The sequence below is a fragment of the Castor canadensis genome, chromosome 13 (assembly GCF_047511655.1).
Source record: "Castor canadensis chromosome 13, mCasCan1.hap1v2, whole genome shotgun sequence".
NCBI classification, from domain to species: Eukaryota; Metazoa; Chordata; class Mammalia; order Rodentia; family Castoridae; genus Castor; species Castor canadensis.
This window is the reverse complement of record NC_133398.1, coordinates 18,855,849-18,878,610: the sequence shown is the minus strand read 5'-3', so window position 1 is coordinate 18,878,610 and position 22,762 is coordinate 18,855,849. Positions and strand designations below refer to the sequence as shown.

At 44.4% G+C, this 22,762-nt stretch overlaps 1 protein-coding gene across 1 annotated transcript in view; it reads left to right on the top strand.

The window, feature by feature from the left end:
• The window catches only part of Pappa (pappalysin 1), a 234,280-nt gene that overhangs the window by 190,537 nt on the left and 20,981 nt on the right, over positions 1 to 22,762 (top strand). Inside the window, exons 16-19 of the mRNA XM_074051163.1 lie at positions 295 to 505; positions 1,115 to 1,286; positions 9,208 to 9,355; positions 14,054 to 14,163. Coding sequence (XP_073907264.1) covers positions 295 to 505; positions 1,115 to 1,286; positions 9,208 to 9,355; positions 14,054 to 14,163 — 641 coding nt within the window. The remainder of the gene's footprint in view (positions 1 to 294; positions 506 to 1,114; positions 1,287 to 9,207; positions 9,356 to 14,053; positions 14,164 to 22,762) is intronic.

The following is a 22,762-nucleotide window of genomic DNA, read 5'->3' as shown; positions in this document are numbered from 1 at the left end:
ACTCACCCTCTTTATTACTCTTTCTTCTCCCTCTTCTTAAACAGCTTTTAATGGGTTTCCTTATTCCATTAACATAGATGTGTATGAAGTGAAGGAGAGGAGAATATAATACATCTCCTTTTCTTTGTGGCAGCTCTCTTGAGCTCCCTAGGATCCTCTTTTATAAGTGAAGTGGGGTAGGATTCCAGTGAAGGATCCTGTGGATAGTCATAGAGTCTAAAATCCAGGCAGCTATGTGTCAGTTCAGCTGCTGGACCTCCCTCTCTGCTCACCCTACCTGCCCATGTCCTCCAGGCAACAACAGTCTCCTGACCTGTATGGAAGATGGGCTGTGGTCCTTCCCAGAGGCCCTGTGCGAACTTATGTGCCTTGCTCCACCACCAGTCCCCAATGCAGACCTCCAGACTGCCCGGTGTCGAGAGAACAAGCACAAGGTGGGCTCCTTCTGCAAGTACAAGTGCAAACCTGGATACCATGTACTTGGCTCCTCCCGGAAGTCAAAGAAGTAAGTGGGGATGGGAACAACTTACTGGCTGTGGGGAGGTACAAAGTCAGACATGGCTGCCTGTTTGGAAGAAAACATTGGTTGCTATGCTGGAGGCAATATTCACTGTTCATCCCATTCTGGTCTGTGTGAAGCACCCAAAACTGACTTCACTTCTCTGGTCTTTCCATATTTTAGCAACAAAATGAGCAAGATAGCAATAGATATCACACAGAATTGTTGTGAAGAATCAACAAGGATGTGTGTGCAAAGTGCTTGCAAAGTACCTTACACATAGTAGTTGTTCAATAAATGACAGGTGTTTATATCATCATTGTGCTACCACCCATCGGAACATTCTGGAAGGAAAAGACAGGACAAGGAGCTGGTGGGGATCACATTTTGTCTCACATCTCATGTAAATGAGAGAAAGTTTGACATTCCTGTTTGCCTCTGCTGACGGAGTAGTGGAAATGATTTTTCCTTAATCCTTACACTTGTCCACCTAATAGGACAAGAGGAAATCATGGATAGGCAAGAGAATGTGAGACCACCTGGTGGTGACTGGGGCAGGTATGAGTGTAGCCATTTGGTACTTGAGGTGTCCCTTCTTGCATTTCTTTCTTGAAGACGGGCCTTCAAGACTCAGTGTACCCAAGATGGCAGCTGGCAGGAGGGAGCTTGTGTTCCTGTGACCTGTGACCCACCTCCGCCCAAATTCCATGGGCTCTACCAGTGCACTAATGACTTCCAGTTCAACAGCGAGTGTAGAATCAAGTGTGAAGACAGTGACACCTCCCAGGTAAGTCCCCTGGAACCTGACCAGCCTGGACCTTAACAACTACTCTCTCCAGCAGTCTGTCTGCAGGGTCCAAGCTATAATAGTGACATCACAATCACAGGAACTAAGAAACTGGGCTCTAAATACTTTCATTTATAATCTTTCTGAGCTTCATTTCTCTCCCTACAATGGCATATTTTATTTGTTTGGAGATCCTTATCTTTTGATTTTTTTTTAGCATTGAAACCCACTGGATATTCATTGAGCAGTTATTAAATGAAGTCATGTATGAAACTGATCAGTTAAGTCACTATGATTAGAAAGACCAGGACTTGCTTTGCCACTTTTCTGCCACAATCATCACCTACATTGTCCTTGAAGGTTACAAGACTACCACTGTCTTTAGACATCAGTTGGCTTTGAAGCATTAAGAGACAGGGGGCCCTGGTAAAGTTAAAAGGGCAGTTTTGAGTACATGTGGAAGAAAGGGAGGATACACGGAGCTTGCAGGATTTGAATTTTTCCTCAAGCTACATGTAACTAGAAGGAAGTCTAGCATTCGTGCCCACCTCTGCTGAATGTTCTTTCCTGTAGCATTCCAAACCCCTCCCTTACCCCCAGTGAGGTCTGCCTCCCCTGCTTCTCCTGCATTCTCTGCCTTATCCAGGCCTCTCACTCTCCCAGCAGCCTGGTACCTCCTCCTCCTCCTCCTCCACACTTTGGCCAAGGCATTCCTTCCTCTGAGAACCCTTTCTCAATGTCCCTTCCACTGCAAGACTACCCCTCTCTCAGCATAGGCCACAATTACATTGTTAGTCTCTGATGCATTTACCACACCCACGCTGAGCTGTGAAGACCTTCACTGCATCTTTTCTGAGTCTTCAGCACTCAGGACAGGGCCAGGCACCTAGTAGGTCCTCAGGAACTGCCAGTTAAGGGCATAAGGGCTGAAATGCACTTGGAAGTCAACTTCTTCATTTTCCAGAGCAAAAACCCAAGACTCAGAGAGGTTGCTCAGCACCCAGGGTATAACACAGTTGGCATCAGTGGAGTCAGATCAGAGCTCAGGTGCCCCCAGCCATGATCACACTGAGTCCAGTCGGCGCCACCTGCAAACCCTTGATAGTGTGCACTTGCAGTGTCTGTGTTCACTCCTAGGAGTCATTGCTGCCCTTGAGTGTCAGGGAAGCCCAGCAAGTGCCAGAACAAGTGAAGGCCAGGATTACCATAGCCTCTTGCAGGCCGATCACCTTCCCTCGAGTCATATTCTGGCCGCAGTCATGTTATCAAACTGAAACCCGGTCTGCCTGGGGCCTGCCAAGTAACTTCCATGGCCAGTTTGCATTTAAAGGAGAGGAAAATGTAAATTTATCAGATGACTTGGGCAGTGCTGTTTGGCAGCTGGTAGAGAGGCGAGACATGATGCAGCAGGGTATGGCCTGTCGGCTGGAAGAATGGAGGAGCCCGTGCCAAATGGGCTCCTAGCACAATTGACGTTTCTGGTTTGTACTGAAAATGAATTTTCTCTACCCTCAGACCAGGGGCCTGAGAGCCAAAACTAGTATTCACCTCAGATTCCCTCTCACTGACTGTAAACACGGCAGAACCTACTGCCCGAGCATCTTAAATCCAACAGATGTATGCAGCAGAGATTCTCTGCTTTCCAAAGCAGTTCCATCCAGATCCTGACAGGAAAAGATGGGGCACTTACAAGGGAGATTTACCCCTTCACCACCACTAAAAGCAAATTAATATTGATAATAATAATAATAACAGCAATAATAACAGCATTCTACAGCATTCATTCTGCCGGAGCCAGCATGATGCTGGGTTTAATGGAGCCTGAGTTGGAATGCTGACTTCACCATTCAGTACCTGGGAAGTGGGGAGAGGTGGTATGCAAGTTACTTAACTCTTTAAGCTTCAGTTTCCTTGGGGGAAATGGAAATGGGAGGCATATACTACCTATCTCATAGTTCATTGGTGATATTTAAATGAAAGTAGGGTACAGCTATGGTTCCTCTTGGAGTTGTGCAGTGCACAATATATGAGACCATACATGGCAGCCCTGGAGAAGATAGAAATGAACTAACCTGTCTTTAAGGTCATTCCAGGAGAAAGAATTCCTGCTGCTCCATGTGGGCTCCCAGAGGAACTAAAAATAACGGCAACAGATTGCAGCATAGCCCTCTACAAGCTAGTTGTAGAAAGCCAGAGAAGGAGCACTTATCCTGCGGAAAACCAGGGTGTGGTGGGAGGAACTCTATAGCGATAGTGAAACCTGGATGCCTTCTCAAATAAACCTGTAGAATAAATGGCCCTCAAGTCCCTCTTACCAGCCCTGCCCAGGAGAACTTTCTGCTATGATGAAATGTTCTATATGTGTGCTATGCCTCCAGCCACATGTGTCTTTAGAGCACATAAAACATGTGCTTAATTCAAATTTAAAATGTAAATAGCTACACTTACACTTAGCATATTGACTGTAGCTTTGTTTGTTTGTTTGTTTGAGTGTTTTATGGGTGCCAAGCTAGTATTGTAGACTTTCTTTCATTTTGATAACTTATAACAAACTCTTGAGAAAGAAACAGAAATCCCCATTTTACAGATGGGGAAAGAAAGCCTGGCAAGGCTGCGTTCTTACCCATAGTTTTGAGTTAGTAAGTGGTATTTTCTGACTCCACAGCCTGCTCTACCCACTGTCCACCAAATCAGGCTGATGGCAAAAGGCAGGAATTCCATTCCCAAGTAGCTGGGGAAAAGTGCTAATGGCCTCAGGATTTAATCCAGCTCAGATGCTCCTGAGCTGTGTGAGGTGACAGAGGAGGTGAACAGGGGAGCAGTCAACCCCAGGATGGTGCAGGGTTTGTGAAAGACACATCCAGCAGGAGGGAACAAAGGCTAATGATACTTTGTAGAGCAAGTAGTATGCCTAACAATGGGTTTTAGCAATTCAGCAGGAGCAAGAGAGGAAGGGTGGGAGCAGAATCAATAGTAAGCTCCATTCCTTGCACCAGTGGCTCACAGAGGGTGGCTGTAAAGCCTTTCTGCCACCAGTTGCAAGTTGTTGACCCCTGTCCTTATGGGCTCTGCCATGTCTGCAGAACAGCTCCCATGGGTACAGTGTCTCAGCCAGTTTGGAGGTTGTTAAAGGTGTGCCCATGTACTCATAACTGCCTGGGGAAGTAAAAAAAAAAAAAAATCACAGAATTATGCACTGTTAGAGCACAGCAGGACCTCAGAGACCCCCACTGCAACCCACTTACTTTACAGGTGGGACCAAGGAAGCACCAAAAGGAGTGTCACACAAGTTACTGGCAGAGCCAAGTCTCAAGCCAAGTCTCCACACCATGTCAGGGCACAAGGCATATGTTCTGCCCATCCTCCTGCCTGGGACTTCATGTCATCCCTGCACCTGACCCAGAAGAAACAGAATGCCCATGAGGGCATTGGCTGGGAACAGAGACGGATGACTTAGAGCAATTGCAGCTTAGTGAGTCCTTTCTACTTGCCAGTTACTGGGCAAAGTGCTCGCACTGATGACTTCACTTAAGCCCTACAGCATCCCACATTACTGCTCTATTTTACAAAGAAGGAAGCTGAAGTTCAATGAGGAGAAAGTGTTTGCTTCTTGCTATACAACTAGTGCACGGTAGAACTCAGTCTCCTATCTTGAGGCCGCGCTGCCTCCAATACTCAGCCCTAAACCCCTACACCATGCCACCTGGTTTTGCCTGACTCCAATGCTACCATGTTTCCCTCTGCCATGATAGTGTTCATTTACATTTCCACTCAAGATAAGTCTTGTTCTCCCTTTCCCTCTGCCCCTCTTCTTTTCTTCCCCCCAACTATTGCAAAGGCACAGAGGTGTACAGTAAAGGGACAGGGTTCTGGCTTCAGCCAGTTCTGTGATTTGGCCAATGTTCTGCCTTCTGGCTGTCACCGCTTGTGAGATACACTGTTGGTGACCTTGCTTCTGAAATTCCATGGAGATAGTGCGGCAGAGCGGTTATGAACTTCAGCTTCTATACTGCCCAGTGTGTGTGTACGGGGTTTAAACGATTCCATAAACTGGTAACAGTAGCCTCATGATGAATCGATTAGGCAGTATCTCTCCACCCACCAACAGTCAAGGGAATTGAGGGTAGACAAGTTAAGAGACTTCGCCAAATTCACACAGCTGGGAAGTTGCAGAGCTGGCATTTGAATCTGGGCAACTTGACTTAAACTGATGCTCTTACCCTTACACAGTCATAGGTCTCAAACTCACTTGTTTCACTTCCGTACTCAGCCTCAGTTTTCAAATCTATAAAAGATAAGAGGGACATGATTTCTGGTCTATTCAATCATTAGAATGGTGTTTAGAACACTGGGCCTGTAATGAGTGTTTGATAATATAATTGTTAAATGCCTTAAGCTTTCTGCGGACCTATTGTCTAAAAAGGCAAGGAGTTCAAGAGAGTACAACATGCTTTTTTATAGGTAGATGCATAGGCACAGAGAGGTAAACTGTTTTGGTGAAAAATGCTCAGCACTCTGTTAAGACTTAATCTCAGCATGTGAAATTGTGTCTCTGAAGCCAAAAACACCCAGATCCCTGACAATAACCATAAAAATGATCCCTGGTTTTACCAGATTAGATCCTCAACTGCAGTTCTTCTATGCTCAAACTAGACCTAGCAATTGGCAAAGATCTTCCCCATGTCAGGTGGCTGGCAGGGGCTTTGTGTGCCAAGATGGAGTCCTGAGGGAGGATCTGAGCATCTAGAGGCTCCAGAGAGTCTGCTCAGCACAGAGTATAGCATAGGCAGACCTTGGAGGTGGGGAAGAAGAGAGCTGTGCAGGAGAGATGAGACTTGTCACTGGGCCTGACTAGAGGAAATGCCACGTACTAGCAAGAGGTGGGGCTAGAAGTATCATCTGGAGTCCATTGGAAGCCCTGAAATACTTGCCCATGGGTGAGCCTTGTTCTGAAGGCTAAGGTGTTTTAGCAGAAGGGTGCCATGTTTTCAAAGGAAGATTTAGCAGCAGAAAGTACCAGATGAGCCAGGCAGGGAAGAAAGAGAGACAGACAGAGAAAGATAGAGAGAGAGACTGGAACCTTAGGCTCCCACCTTCCTTCCATGTTGAGGCCTCCCTGTCTGAAGCTCCCTGAGCAGATTCTAAGTTCTAATACATTCTGTCCTGCAAACCCAGCTCCCCAGCCAGCTCTGGCCCACAGAGTGCTGAGGTCTGCAGCCCTTCAGGGGCTGGAGGCCAAATGCATCATAGGCCCAGGCCAAGGCTCCAGGAAATTGGGGTCAATTTCCTACTCCCCTGAGGGCCCAGCAGAATCATGGGGCCTGGAGCCTGGGGCTCCGAGAGGGAGATTCTGGGTTCTCGAAAACCACGTGAAGATGCATAAATTTGCCACGAGCTTGTGTTAAGTCACGCGAGTGACTCTGCAAGTCATCCCATAGCTGGGTGCTCAGGATGGGTCACCTTCTCCCATGGTTAGGGGTCCTCTCTTGCTATGTCACCATCCTCCTGCTGGCCTGGGAGAGACCCATAGAGGGGCCCCCTTTCTCCTCTCAATCCTGTCTTTTTGCAGCTGTTTTCTCAGACAGGGCAGCTTTAGCCCACATCAGCCCTTTTACAGAGTTTATTCCTTTCCTTATGCAGACACATATAATTTATTTCCTCATTCATTCATTTGTTCATCTATTCACTTATGCATTAATTTTCTTGGCTATGTATTTTTTTATCTTCTTCATTAAAAATTCATTCAATCACTCTCCCCTTATTCACTCCATCTTTGATTAAACATCCAAATATTTAACCAGAATGAACAAAATATCTATGGAGAGGTAAAGGGACTGATGGCCAGGATGATAGATAGCACTGATTTCACAGGGATGAGTGGGGCACAGTCCAAGCCCTACAGAACTCTTTGACTAGTTGGGATATGATGATAAACAAAGGTAACACCTGTCAGAGACATTGAGGTAGTGCACTATGCAGTATCCAGGTGAAATTAGGACAGGGAGTATTGGGCTGGATAAGGTGTTTACTGGTGGATAGGAGTGGGGGCATAGCAGATGGAGGAAGCAGCAATCACAAAAGCAGAACACATGATGCCTTCAAGACTGTAAGCAGTTAAAACTAGTGTTCAGGGTTGGTGGTGGTGCTGTGGTGAACCAGGAGCTGGAGACCTAAGCAGAGGTAAGGCTGGGAAGACTCTGGAGGGCAGACACAGAAGTCTGAATGGAAGCAGAAGGTCATCGGAGCCACTACCTGGAGTTTTGTTCTGATGGTGCATAGTCAGCATCTCTGGCCTCACATTGAGTTACTTGCCTTATTTTAAGCCTCAAAGAGGAAAGGCATATACAGCTTATTCTGAAATCTCTCAGAAGATAGATCCCTGCACTGAAACCATCTATGTTTTTTCCCTTTCTTTGGGCAAAGTCCACACTCCTGAAGTTGACATCTAAGATCCCACATCACCTCTGTGTTACCACCAGCTGGACCCTTCTTTTGCATCATAAAACTAGAACCATGCCTGCCTCTCCCATGCTTACTACACTATTCTACCCTTGTGTCACTCAGGAATGTTCCCTCTGTTCCATTTCTGCCTGTGATCTTCCCGTCCCTGATGACTGTTGTGTATATTGCCTCCACTAAGAGTCCTTCCTCACAGTCAGGTGCACCCTCACAGCCAGTTACCCTTCCCCAGTACTCACAGTCCTGGGGCCATCTTTGCCTGTGTCACTGAGCAGTCACATTGTCATGGCTGGTTGCTCCCAGCTGCCTTCCCACTCACTGCCCAGCTCACTGACCCTCTGTTCTTTTGTGCCCCACAGAATGGGCACAGAGTGGGTACGAGGGAACATTCTTTGAACTCAGATACAGCATTGAAATACCTAAAAAGGAGGACCAACCATTAGAATCTCAGAGGTTAGAAGGGACTTGAAGAAGGGGCTTTATCTTCAAGCTGCTGTTGCCTAATATTTTTCAGAAGATTGAAAAAGAACATACTGCCTATTTTAAAGAATCAGGAAGGGAGCACAGATAGAAATATCCGTACACCACCTACTTGGTGCCATTATTGCTGAAAAGAAAGGGAAGAGCCAGAGAAGGAAGGCCTTGGAAAATACAGGCTTTCACCTGGGCATATAAAGCAAAACCCTAACCTGGGATGCCCTCCCATAGGCTGGGAGGAAATAAGCTTTCTCGCATACCTATCTCTTTATGAATAGCTCCAGTGTACACATTGTTGTCAGCTGTCTAAGTATGGGAGCTAACCCTACCTTTTCAATTAAAAAAGAATAGTACAGTGAGTGGCTCATGTCTATAATCCAAGCTACTTTGGAGGCAGAGATCAGGAGGACTGTGGTTTGAGGCCAGCTCTGGCAAAAAGTTAGTGAGACACCCCCACCCCCTATCAACAAACAAGCCAGGTATGGTGACGAGAATCTGTGATCCCATCTATGAGGGAGGCCATAAGCAGGAAGATTGTGGTTTGAGTCCTGGCCCCAGACAAAAATGCAAGACCCTACCTGAAAAATGACTTAAAAGCAAAAACAGACTGGGAGTGTGACTCAAGTAGTAGAGTGTCTGCCTAAGCAAGGACAAAGCCTTGAATTCAAACTCCAGTACTGCCAAAAACAAACAAAAATAACAATAATAAACATCATAAATTCAAGCTGTAATTCTCTGATTAAAATTTTTGAATGACCACTAAGATAGGATTTAGAAAACTTGGGCATTAGGTTGTCTGGAAAGCCTGAAGCAAGTTTCTTCCTGCTCTGAGTCCTCAGTTTTCTCATCTGTAAAATGGAAAATACTAAAAATACCTCTTTTTCTGAATGACTGAATATCACCCATAGTTAACAAATTATTTGGGAAGAATTTTTAGAACTGTAGGAAGATGAGAAGTCATTTCCTCTTTCATTCTGGTGCTCAGGGACCCGGGAGCAACATCATCCACTGCCGAAAAGATGGTAACTGGAGTGGCTCCTTCCATGTCTGCCCGGAAATGCAAGGCCAATGTTCGGCCCCAAACCAGCTCAACAGCAACCTCAAACTGCAGTGTCCCGATGGCTACGCCATAGGTATGATGGGCCCATGAGGGGAGCAGTGAGAAGGGGGAGTCTGTCCAGGAGCTTGGGCTAGTGCTTGGGTGGGCCACTGAGCACCTGTCCATGTGAGGTCCTACACAGGCAGGAGGGAGACAGAGAGGAAGGAGACAGTCCCTGTCCTCCCAGGAGGGGATCAGGGACAGGGATATTGGTAATGCCATGATGGGCAAATGTGAATAGTTGCATTATGGGAAAGGTACCAGTTAACAAGAGGGCTCCCAGAGAAAGTTATTCACAGACTTGGAAAAATTCATTAGGCAGGAAGTGGTTCTCCAGAGAGGGAAGAAATCATATGACCAGAAAGCAGGCAATATGAAAGCACATATAATGTTTATGGAATTATTATTATATTAATAATTATAGTAGAATTAATTATATTAGATTATAGTAGAATTAATTATAGTAGAATTTGCATTGCACTATGAAGCTGTGAGTATCTGTCATGGGTTCAGCTCTTCGTCAGACACTTAAAGGGCATTATTTCTTACCTTCTCAATCACTTTTAACAGATAAGACAATTGAATCCTGGAGGGGTAATGAAACCCAAGTCCTGAGACTACTCCAGAGCCTGGCCTCTTTCCAAGGCATCTCAGCTTCCTCCAGAGGAGTGTAAATAGCATTTTCAAAATGCTGTTTGTGCCATCATAGCCAGCTTGAGAAATGTGTACACTAGGGGACTCAATGCAGGTGTTTGGTTGGTTGAAATCAGACATCAGGATAGATAAATTAATCACCAGCTCCATGGCTTTTTGAGGAACTTGGAGCGCATGGAGTCTGAGTAGTGATGCTGACCCTTGAATGGATTCCCTAATTGACCATGATGAAAAACCCAAGGAATTAAATGACCTTTCACATGGCCAATGTGATTTATGGGGCAATTGCCAGGGCTGTCTGGTGCAGAAGGTCATCTAAGTGTGCACAGAGACAGCATGCTCCTTACTCAGCACACAGAGTTGTCGCTGGACATTCAAAGGCAAGGTTTATGATTGGAGAAAGAGGTGCCTGAAGACTGATCACTAGCTTTTGAAGATAGAACCACATGAGTTTAGGTAGCAGTAGCTCTTTCCCTAAACTCAGAACAGGAATCAATATGCCTGTGTTTAGTTCCGTGTACTTGCCCCTACCAGGGTCAGAACATCAAAACACATGCCTGCTTTCTCTGATGTTTTAGAAGGAATTTTGTAATCTTACATAGCCATCAAACCAAGGGGCCCTGGACAGGAGGGCTTTGGAGAGAAGAGATGCTGTAGGGCTTATCAACATAAACATTCTAAAAGGTTGGGGCAACAAGTGTCACTGTGGTGTGCAACACTGGCCTATCCATACCAAGGTCAAGACTTCCTCCTATTCATTATTCCTCGTGTGTGTGTGTGTGTGTGTGTGTGTGTGTGTGTGTGTGAGAGAGAGAGAGAGAGAGAGAGAGAGAGAGAGAGAGAGAGAGAGAAAGAGAGAGAGAGAGAGAGAGAGAGAGAGAGAAAGAGAGAGAGAGAGAGAGAGAGAATGTGAGAGAGATGTTGGCCATGTATGTTTGCGGGCAGTCTAGAGATAGAGGAAGTGTGTGTGATGGTGGCATTCTTTTACCCACTGGGCCTTTTCATAGTCAAAGTAGAAAAGAAAGAAATCTGTATGATATTGGAACCTGAATTGTTCCTCTTCCCTGAATCCCTGTTCCCAAAGCCACATACATACTTGTCCTATGCAGATGGGTGGTAGGTGAGTGCTGGTCATGAGGAGAGAGCAGAGTGAAAAAAGGGGACATGGGAGATTAAGTGAGACAGAGAGAAAGGGGGAGGAAAAATAAGTGGCCCCCTACTCCTTGCTCACCTTCAAATAATGCTCATCTAGCCCCATGCGATGGGGAGCCATATTAATCACAAAGGGATTTGATGAGGCCTTGTAAACAGGCAAATTATGCGCCCAGCTGGGGAGCTGGAGACCCATCTGAAATCTTGCAAACTAGCTCTCTTGATTCTCTCCCCAAGCAGCCTTGTGTAGCAGTCATGAGTCGCTGCCACTGCTGCCACTCTGCTGCCATTTTCCCCACCCTTCCGGGGAAGGAAAAAGGGGTCTGGTGAGATCACCACTCCATAGTGATGCCAATTATGGCTCATATATCACAACACAGCAGCAGTCTGGGCTGAAGTTCAAGAGCCAGGCATGGGAGAGAGGAGCCAGAAGAGAGAGAGGCAGAGAGAAAGAGGGCAGGACTCCTGCAGAAGACACCCATACTTCTTCCTGTTTCCACAATGTTTTCTCTTTCATCCCTTTTCTTGGTATAAAACAGCCTTTGTCTATCACTCAGAGGATGCATCTTTTGTTTTCTTTTCCAAAAGAATTTTGTCATCATTACAGCCTTGTCTCATTTTTGTTCCCTAAAATTCTCCTTTGGAACTGGTCTCGACAATACACATGTACAACAAAGTTTCTTCAACTGCTGTGAGATGATTTTCCCTTTATTCTGATCACTTACCATTTTTGCCTTCTCATGTTTTTTCCATTTTTCTTCTCTCCTCTGGTCCTTCACCCATGTCTGTGCCTCTCACTGCTACCTTCCTCTCTTCTCTCTGTATGACTACACCTTATCTACCATTGGGCTTGGAAGCCAGGAGAAAGATGTGGTTCTCTGCTCACCAGTTTTCTAACCTGAGCTCTATGACTATTGGCTCTTTCACCTGTGAAATGGGTGTGTTGACACTTGCCTCACAAGGCTGGGTTTTCCGGGAACTGAAGTGACAAGTGGCAAGTCCAGGGTCCCCAAATTTAAAGCAAAGATGTTCTAAACATTATCTGGACCTGTCACTCCACTCTTGCCCCCTTTTTATACCTTGTGAGCCTCCTAGACTGAAGAGGATAATAAGATGACAATAGGAAGAACATTGGACAGATTACATATATATATATGCATATATTCATGTGTATATATATTAGTTATGTATGTGTTTATATGCACATACAGATGTGTATCTGTACATACACCATGAACACATACATAAAATATATACATATATATGTGCAGTTTAGAATGGTTAACAGAATAGGATATTTGAGGAAAAGAATTGGCTCACTCCTAGTGTACCAATTAGTGTTCAGAGGGTGGTTTTGGCATCATGACAGAGGAATGGCTTCCTTGGGGGCCTGGTTAGATTCTAACAGGTTGGTTCTTTACCCACATGAACAAGAACCTCTTTGGAGATGTGGGGACATACCATGGGATAGACGTTATTTTCAAGAAAGCTCAGAATGTGGGAGGTCAAGGTGGAGAACAAATGAGCAAAATTACAGTCAACTTGCCAACCCACAGCCTGAGAGCCAACTGTGTTCATCCAGAAATCCCTGGACCAAGGTGTTCTGTGTACTTAAACCTGACCCTTCATTGACTTCTTGCTGAACCACTTTTTATTCCTTTATCTGTTTAACCCGTCATTGTTCATTTACTCATCTATGGATGCACTCACTTCCTCCTTTGTAAGATTCCAAAATACTTATTCAGCAGTCATCCATTGGTTCACTCACTCATTGTCTCTTTCATTTCACCAGTTCCACTTCTTGACTGCCTACGTCTTTCATTCACAATGCCAAGCCCTAGGCATAAAACGAGGAGCAGGAACAGTGCTGGCCCCATGGAGTTACAATCCAGCAGGAAAGAGAGGGAACTATTGAGACAACAATCACCAGGCAAATGGGAAATGGCAAATGTGACAGATACCATGAAGGATGACTGTGAGGGGCATGGCAAGTCAGAAACCATGGAAGCCTTCCCTGAGCAGATGGCATTTGGATGGAGATCTTAGTCATTAGTAATGATCTGAGTCATAAGTAAAGTGCTAGTGAACAGGAGAAGGAAGGATCTGGAAGCCACAGGAGAGGACAGACATGGAAAAAAGAGAAGCTGAGACTAAGAAACTGGTGTTGCATGCATGTTTTTATCATTCATTGATACTCATGCTGATTGAGCTCTCACACAGTGTCAGGGTGTCAGACAATTGACTATACTCAGACACTAGTCAGCTATACTTCTGTCCTGCTAGGGCAACATTAACTGTGGAGAGAAAGCACAGTGGGGAAGACCAGCATTGGGGTGAGACTCATCAGTACCCAAAAGAGGTAGAGAGCCAATGCAGTAGGCATTCAGAAGAGTGAATGTGTTCACTTAAGAACTCATGACAAATGTCTTGGAGCACTTGAGCTGGGCCTTCCCATGATCTTGTCATGGGAAGGTGGTTGGGGGAAATGAGAGGAGTATGAGCAGAAGCACAGACATGGGAAATATGGAATGAATGGAAAGCCAAATGTAACTCAGACCGCTAGACCAACCAAAGTATGAAGACGGTGAGCAGGGAGGAAATGGACCAGACCATGGGAGACATTAAAGGCTGTGAAAAAGGGATTAACTTGGTTCTGGATGTAGGGAGGCATCAGAAAAGTTTTTGAATGGAGAAGCATGACCAATGACTGTGGTTGATGGCTACCAGCTGGACTGAAGACAAGTGAATGGAGTCAGGGAGACCAGAAGTGGCCCTGAAAAAGGGGCTATCTCCTTTCACTGTCCTGAGATTGAGATAGCCTAATCCACTGGGAACTAGCAAGCAGTAGGGACCACTCTGGGGGAGGGAAGCAATTTATGGGCAAGGGAATATGGGCTGTGCCACCACTTTGAGTTGTACTCCTCAGGGTCAGAGTGTGCCACCTCGTGCCTGGACCACAACAGCGAGTCCATCATCCTGCCAGTAAACGTGACTGTGCGTGACATCCCTCACTGGATGAACCCCACAAGAGTGGAGGTGAGTGACCAGCACCATCCATCTCGAAGCTGAGGGGGAGGGAAATGCCATTTCTGAGTGCTTACTCTGTCCAGACCCCCACGTTCATCCCTTTGCATGTATTATCTCATTTAATCATCGTGCTTGCTCTATAGACTTGTTCACAATAATTTCTCCAGTCTGATTATTTAATACATCTCATTAGGTCCTAAACTGAGGGCCTTTCTTATTGTTCTACTGAGTGCTGATGGCAGCCTAGGAATGAGTCCTAAGTTCCTAGTTTATAGGCTAGGAAACTGAGGCACCAAAAACACATACGTATGGGGTATCATGTATCACAATCTAGTGTCTGTCTGATTATAAAGTCCACATGCACAAGGATAGGGCAGTTTAGCTTCTCTAGTGCCCTCCACGTAGCTGTGAACTTTACCTTGTTTCAGTCTCTGACATCCTTTTCCATACCTGTTTGGAAGAAAGAAATTCATATATGGTGTTAACTACCAGGAACTAACATGTCTATTATTTATGGAGTACTTATTGTGTTCACTGCCCACAAGAGGTCTCATAGACCTCAGACACTGGTAGGAGGGAGGGATCATGGTCTGCACTCATGGATAGTAAGATCTCAGAAATGTCTTGATGAGTTCAGAGTGAGGGCTGGAAGTCAAACCTGAGTCCAAACCCTGTCCGCTTTCCATGGCACCAACTTGACATGCTCCTGGCCAGATGACTATGGAGACCACTGCCTCAGGGCAGTATCAGTTTGACCTTGAGGTTGGTCATTCCTTCTTTTCCTAGTGTTATTGACTCAAGCTGATATGGACTCCACTCTTGTTCCCCATTTCAGCATGCCTCCTGGACTTCCTGGTTCATTCAGGGCACTGACTCCTCATCTTTGAAAAGTGAGAAAAGGGGGTGGGCAAGTGAAGTTAAATTGTATCAATCTTCACTAGACTTTCTGCCTGGGGTCCTGGGAGCTGCTATCTGCCTGACTGCTGTAGATTGAGCTCTGGATAGCTGGGAAGAACCCGATATGGGGTGTACAGTTTCTCAAATGAGCTGAGGGCACCATTTTGAGGGCTTATTCAGCGTTCTGAGCATGAGGACTTGGCCATATTCCTCAACTGCCCCATGTACACTGGGCTTCACCTCCCTTCCATTTCCCTTTCTCTTTCTCTTCTTCTACTGCTTTATCTTTCCCATCTCTATCTTTATCTCTTCAACTGCTATTCCTTTTATCCTGCTTTTCACTTTTTCACTCTGTTGCTCTCTCCTCCTTCTGCTATCTCATTCATCTAATTTGCCATCCTTTCCCAATTCCACCCCTCCATCATCCTCCTCTGTCTCTGCATATCTACCAGACAGCCTGTTTTCCTAACCTCAGACTCCTCTCCTGTTCCATCCAGCTCAGGATGCCTTTCCTCATTCCTAGTTCAGAATCTCTGCACAGATTCCCCTGGATGCCTCAGTGTGTCCAGATGTGCTGAGCATGTCCAGGCGCAGGCAGAACCTGTGTGTCAGACTTTCAAGACAGGTGGAGATTGCCAAGCACAAGTTTCTTATTGTAGGAATAGAGAAACTGAGGATAACAGAGGGAGTATAGGTCAAGGTCACATGGGAGTACAGCTAGACCCACTAGCCAGGACTCATGATTGGCAGCTCCTTCTCCTTCCTTTTACCCACCCCACCTTCCACATACTCTAGAACAAATGAGCATCATTCATATACAGAACTGGCAAAGAAACCTCTCTGCTACCACAGTATCAATGATCTTCTGGCCCAGCCCAGCTCCCAAGTGAGACCTTTACTACCCCCTAAGTGAATTCCCACCTTCCTCTCAGTGAGCACTAGGCACTAAAGAATTCAGTTATAATTCACTGTGAAATAAATCCAGGGATTTGAAAGCCTGCAAGCTGCCCACTCCTCAACCGCCCACCCGCTGGCTGCCTGTCCCTGCCCCCACCAAGTTCCCTGGTCTGCATGGCTTTATTGATGCTGGCCTACTGAGAGAGAGCCATAACAAGGTTCAGACCTCCTCTGGTCTCTGGAGGCCTCATTATCCAGGAAGAAAAAAAACGGAGAAAAAGGGAGCAGGGCGAAGGGCATAGATTGATGGTTTCCAGGAATAAGGTAGTGAAGCTGGCCTCTGTTGGACCCTTGCTCCTTGTGCAGTGACAGCTGCAGAAGTAGAGCTGCTGGTGCAGTCAGTCCCAGGCCCTTGGAGGCCCTGGCCAGCTCTTCTGCCTTCTAAGGGGCCGCTGAGACCCAGTGTTAGGAAGATGACAAGAAGGCTCTTGCTCCCTCTCTGGCCACCTTTACCCCAGGGTAAAAGAGTGAAAAGGGAAAACTGACATTTAATGGATGCCTGCTGTGAGCAGGCACTTCTCATCCATCTCCTCCCACATACTTACAAACACAAATATATACCACTATGAAGTAAGTGGGTTTAGTTACCTCATGTTTCCAGTAGAGGAAATGGAATTTCAGAGATGGAAGTAACTTGCCTAAAACAAGATGAAGAAGGACCTGCCCAGGTCAGTTGATTGCAGCAGTTAATCCAGCCTCCCCTGAAGCGCCTATGAAATGTAGAATAACAATAACAAAGGCAAAGCATTTGCTGATTGTCCATCAGAGATGTACTAGCAAATGCTTAATAACTAGCTTTCCAAAAAACAACCCAAGTACTGATTTGTAGCATTGCCAATTTCTGTGGTGTAAACACTCCCACAATGGCAGATGACACTGAATGCAAAGTTCGGGAGACACAAGCACTCATGGTCTTCACAACCCTATATGAGCCTGCTACACTGGCACTTAGCCATGACAGACTCTATTTTAAGCACGTTCCAATAATGACATGTATGATAACTGCATAGATGAGTGGAATATCAACATTGAAATCATGTATCATGATCAGTGCACCAGAGCAGTAAGCCCGTGCAGAGAGGACCATGGTCATCTTATTTACCATGCCACATACCTCAGTGCCTAGCTTAAAGTAGCTGCTCAGTAAATGTTACTGGTTGCCCAGAAAGGTAATCAAGGTTCTATGTTCTGGATATTTATACTGGGGCAAATCCTATTTATTCTCTAAGCCATGGTTTTCCCATTTGTGAAATGAGAGCTAGGCTTAGGTCAAGTGTTGTAAACCCAAAAACATACAGAACCAGACAGGTGGGATAGGTGGGTAAACAAGCTTAGCATATTAATCTCTATATTAAATACCTAGACATATTATCAATGTTAGCAGTGATAGTGTTTACTATAAATATTTCAGAAAGACAAAAACTGACAGAGAAGATATAATACATACTCATAAACATGCCACCTAACTTCAGAAATAAAACTTTATAGAGTTGAAGTTCTTTGCTTTTCTTGAGCTATGACTTACACTCTAATGTTAAGCATAAGACTTGATAAATTCTTAATGCTACGTGCACTCAGAAACCACTGCCATATCAGAATGTAGACCCATTTGGCCTTACCAATGAGTTACCCCTTCCCCTGCCAAGCAATGCCTCCATCACCAAGATAACCAGTATTTTGGCCTTTATCTCTATAGATTAGTTTTGCTTTTCTTTGAACTTCACATAACTGGAGTCATAGAATATGTCTCATGAACCTCTTTTGTAGGCATATTTCAACTTCTATAAAGAAAAACACTATGTTCTTTCTTTGCTTGTTTTTCCCAAGTTGTCCCCTCTCAATCCCTCTCTTCACACAAATACTCTTGAAAGAGATAGAAGTACAGAAAATTCTTCCTCTAAATTGAATAAATGAGGTAACATAAGCTCGATGATAGATGGAAATGCCCCTTAGGCTTGGTACTGGAGAGACTCCAGAGAATGGTGGAGACTGTGGTGAAGTATGAAAATCATCTTTTTTTTTTTTTTTTTTTTTGGCTGTTTTCAAAGAGGTTCAGCTCTAGCCAAGTGCAGCCATGTGGAAATATGGGCCTTCTGAGGCCACATTTTCTGTTTTTTTCTTTAATGTGATAAATCTGAAGTTTTAAAGAATTTGAAATCTCTTTCTTTGCTTTTAATATTGGCAAGTAATTTTGATCTTTTCAAACACTTGTGTGCCAAAGCAAACATTTCTGTGGGTTGGGTAGCCTGGAAGCTGCTGGCTTGCAGCCATTGGATTACATAGGCTTTCCCAGCCCGAATAGCTACAGTTTGGGGGGAGAGGCTCTCTCCATTAGAGCATCTCCAATCTGCTTCTGCATTGTCATTTGCCTAGGGAGGCCAGGAGACTTCTACAATAGAAGATGCAGTTTCTATCCTCAGAAGCATATAAATGCTTAAGGTAGCTGAGTCTTTAACATTTACAAAGGCTTCTGGAAGAAGAATAGTGTGGGGAAAGAAAGAAGGAAGAGAATGGATTAAGGACAAGAAAAGAGGAATGGCCATTTACTAACTGTCTATGATAAAAGACATGTTTGCTAAGGCACTTTTATAAATGCCACGTCACTTGGTTTCTATTATAACCCAAGGAGGTAAATGCTACCACCATGTTGCAGATGAGGTTGATGCTCAGAGAGGTAATTATCATCCAATTCACATAATAAATGTGGTTGAATTAACTACATTAATTCTATCCTGCAAGGCAGTACATTCTATACATTTTGGAAAAATAAACCTATGAAGTACATGTAGACACAGGATTCAGAATTAATTCCTTGGAAAGGAAGCAACATTGTGGGGAAATCTGCGATGTGTCTAAAGGTCAGAGGTGACTAGTAAGTCCAGTCTGTCTGATGTATAAAGATACTAATTGCTCAGGAGAGGACATCAAAGATGAAGAAGTGCAGTCAGATTCTGCTTTTCTCATCCACTCATAGACACAACCATACATTCATTCATTTGATCATTTCTTCATTCCTTTACACATTCAATAAACATTGATCATGTGCCCCCAAATGGTAGGTATTGTTTTAAACTAGGGGCACAAGGTGGATACTTAGTGATTGACATCAAAAGTCAAAAATGATGCTCCTAATTGGTAAGATTCACTCCTAGTAGATCCTACAACTCACAGAACAAGGCGAGCTCATTTGAGAAGAATCCAAAAGGGAAGTCAGATAAGGGCCTCAGGATGAGGAGACCCTCTTAAGGAGCTTTTCACAGGCCTTTGGCTTTTCTTGGGCCCATTTCTGTTAGACACTCTGCCCCCTGTCTCAGAGCCTCTGCATCTTTCCAAACCTTACCCTTCCCATCAGTCCAAAAAATAAGCTACATTATTCTTACTGCTTCAACTATATGACGATTTGAAGGAGAGTGTAGGGTTCAAAGCATAGACTTTAAAGCCAGATAGACGTAGGTTTAATTGCTGACTATCACAGACTATATGCATGATTGTGGTGGGTTTAATTTACCAGTGCCTCAGTTTCCCTTTATGTAAACAAGACTCAAAAAATACCTCATAGTTATAGTAAGATGTCAATGAAATGAAAGCTCTGAGCACAATATTCATTTAAGGAGGGTTTGTGCTGATGAGGATGAGCATAATTATAATGTTGGTGCTGGTGGAAGAGATGGTAGCAGTGCTAATGTTTTGATGGTAGTGGTGGGGGTGCTATGATGATAATGGTAAAAGAAGAGGAAGAAGTTGATAGTGGTGATGGTTGTAGTGCTGGGGTGGTATTGAGGCTTCTGAGCTGCTGATGCTGCTAGCAGTGATGCTGATAGTGTTGTAATGATGGCAGTTGCAACCAGGAATTAAAAATAGTTCATTCTTCTCCACACAAAGACAGGAAATGAACTCTGTCTTACAAAACCTGGTCTCAAAGGCTCTGGTTGGACTAGATGGCGTTAGGAGAAGCAAGGCTGACATTTAAGGGGCCCCATCTAGGATGTCCCTACTTGTTGTATAAACAGCCTAGCCTTCCCTTAAGCTCCCACTGCCTGTCCCCTGTTCCCTAGCACATAGAGGTTCCCTTAGTAAGACAGGTGGGGCGTGCAGTCCTGAGTAATGGTGGAAAATCCAAAAGTCTTGGAAAGATAAATACGCTCATGCAGATAGTATAAAAGTCCTTTTTCTGAACTCATGTCAGGTAAACCTCAATTGACAGAACCTTGTGCAACCACACCATGACACTCCTACACACAGATTAAATTAGCTCTCTAATAAACAGGGGGTGGGATGGGCATCAGGTCCTGGTGGATCCTGAGCCTGCTGTCTTCTCCTTCTTGAGCATTTAGCAAATCCTTGGGTTTTGGCTGGGAACAGACCTCAGACTCACAGAAGAAAGTCTTGTTAATGCGTTTTGGAGAATGAAAGCAGGTGATCATTTACACTCTGGCCCTGAGGCTGGGAAACAATTGAGAGGAAGGACTGTGGAGCTTACTGACATCCCTTCATATGTCTTTCTTCACTGTACTCCATGCCTGATCCTAGATTTGCCCTCAAGAAGCTTAAAGAATTGGTCCAAGAAACCATTTCCACAACCATTTATCTTAATGCATTATCACAAGTCTATGACAGTTCATTACCCATTTCACAGATGGAAGAACCAAATGTCATAGTGGAATTTTACAAAGCAATTTCAAGTTAAAATTGCAACCACACCAATCTTACTTTAAATTCTATAGTTAGCTGGGCGTGGTGGTGCATGCCTGTAATCCCAGAACTTGGGAGGCTGAGATAGAAGGATCATGAGCTTGAGACCAGCCTAGTTTACATAGGGAGGCCTTGTTCCACCCCCCAAAAAAGACCCCTATGTTTTTTCCTGTGTATCTTGTGTGTGTGTGTGTGTGTGTGTGTGTGTGTGTGTGTGTGTGTGTATTGGGAGATGTCAATAGAGGCAGTAGGGTGTTAAGGGTGCTAGATGGTAGATGTCACATTGTGAGACAGATTGGAAGGTTATCAGGTTAGGCTCTTCATCTAAATTTTTTTCCTGCAGTATTGAAGATCAAATTCAGGGCCTAAATCTTGCTAGACAAATACTCTACCACTTGAGCCATATCTCAGTCCTTTTCTTTTTAGTTGTTTTTCAGGTAGGGTCTCGTGCTTTTGCCCAGGCCAGCATAGGACTGCAATCCTCTTACCTCCATCTCCCACATAACTTGGATTGTAGGTGTATGCCACCACACCTTCTGCTTGTCCAAGGTCTTTGAGTCTACACTAAGCTGATCTAAAGACACTGTACTTGGCATTGTAGATGCTGTTCTAACACTGTGCGAGAGAGGATGACAGGTGGAGAACTTACTGTCCATTGATAAAATAATCTCTCCTTTGAAATGGATTCAGGTTTTCATAAAATAAATATTTATTGAGCATCCTCTGTGCCAGGACCTGTTCTAAGCATGGGAGATCCAGCACATGAACCAGAAGTTCTGTGGAGCAGAGAAGAAAGGCATTCAACCCAGTCCTAGCCTGGAGTCCTGTTACTCCCTTTGTCACAAGCTTACCAAGAAATCTAATTATACTTTGGCTCCCATATAAGTCTGCCCTCAGGGAGAGAATGGGCTGGTCACATGGATTTCCCACATTCTGGCCCATGTGATCATTCATTTCTTAATTAAATTAATCAACTGGCACTTGGCCAGGAGAGCAATCTCTAACTGGTTGGTCTCTGACATAGTTACCTTTCATCCTATTTCATTTTTTAAAGAAATAATTATAATCCTGCATGAGAACTGAAGCATCTACGGGAAAAGAAAAGAGTGTTCTAGGATTTTTCTTGTTGCTCTATTTTTGATACTATTTTATCTTCCCAGTTTTGTTTTATTGTATTTTTTCACCTACTTAAAAATATATTGTCAGGTTGGATTTTTATGTTGAGCTGCCTTAAATCACTTCTGAACAATTGCTCATTTCAAGCCCGGGTTTCTCCACTTAACAGTATGGAGCTTGGGGAATTTATTCTCTTATGACACAAGATTAATGCCCACCTCACAGCACAGTGGCAAGAAATAAATAAGATAATGCATAAAGCAATTAGCACCATGAATGCACTCCATATATTTTAGTTGTCATTATCATCACCATAATTATTAGTATTAAAGGAGGCGATAAATAAGTACATATATGCATACCTATGCTGTCTGCCTAAGTGGGTAGAGAAAAACACCACAGATGAAATAAGTCTTAAGCAGATATTTAAAAGATAACTAAGGACTCTCAAGTTCCAAGATGAGGAAGGGTATTTCAGTGAAGAGGAATGGTAAGATCAAATTCTCTGAGTGAGATACAAAAATGTGGGTACCCTCTAGGAATTGTGAGCAGGTCCATATAACTATGGCAGCAAATGACAGCAGGAAAGGTTCTCTGCCTTTCTGAGATTCCAAACCATAGGTTAGTTCATTCATCCTCCAGCCCACTTTGTCTCAAACTATAGTGTGAATCAAAATCATCTCAGAGACTGGATTTTAAAAATGCAGAACCCCAAGCCCTGGCTTCAGAGATTCAAAATGACTAGATCAAAAGCAAGGCCCAAGAATCTGACTTTTTATATGCTCCCATAGGGATTCTGATGGAAATGGTACGCAGTTTTTGCTCAGATAAACCTTGTTCCATACTGTTCTCCTGTCTCCTTGTGGTAGCCACACATGTGCATGCACAAATACACACATGCACACATACCTAGCCTTTCCTTCCCGTGCTGTATTCTCAATCACCC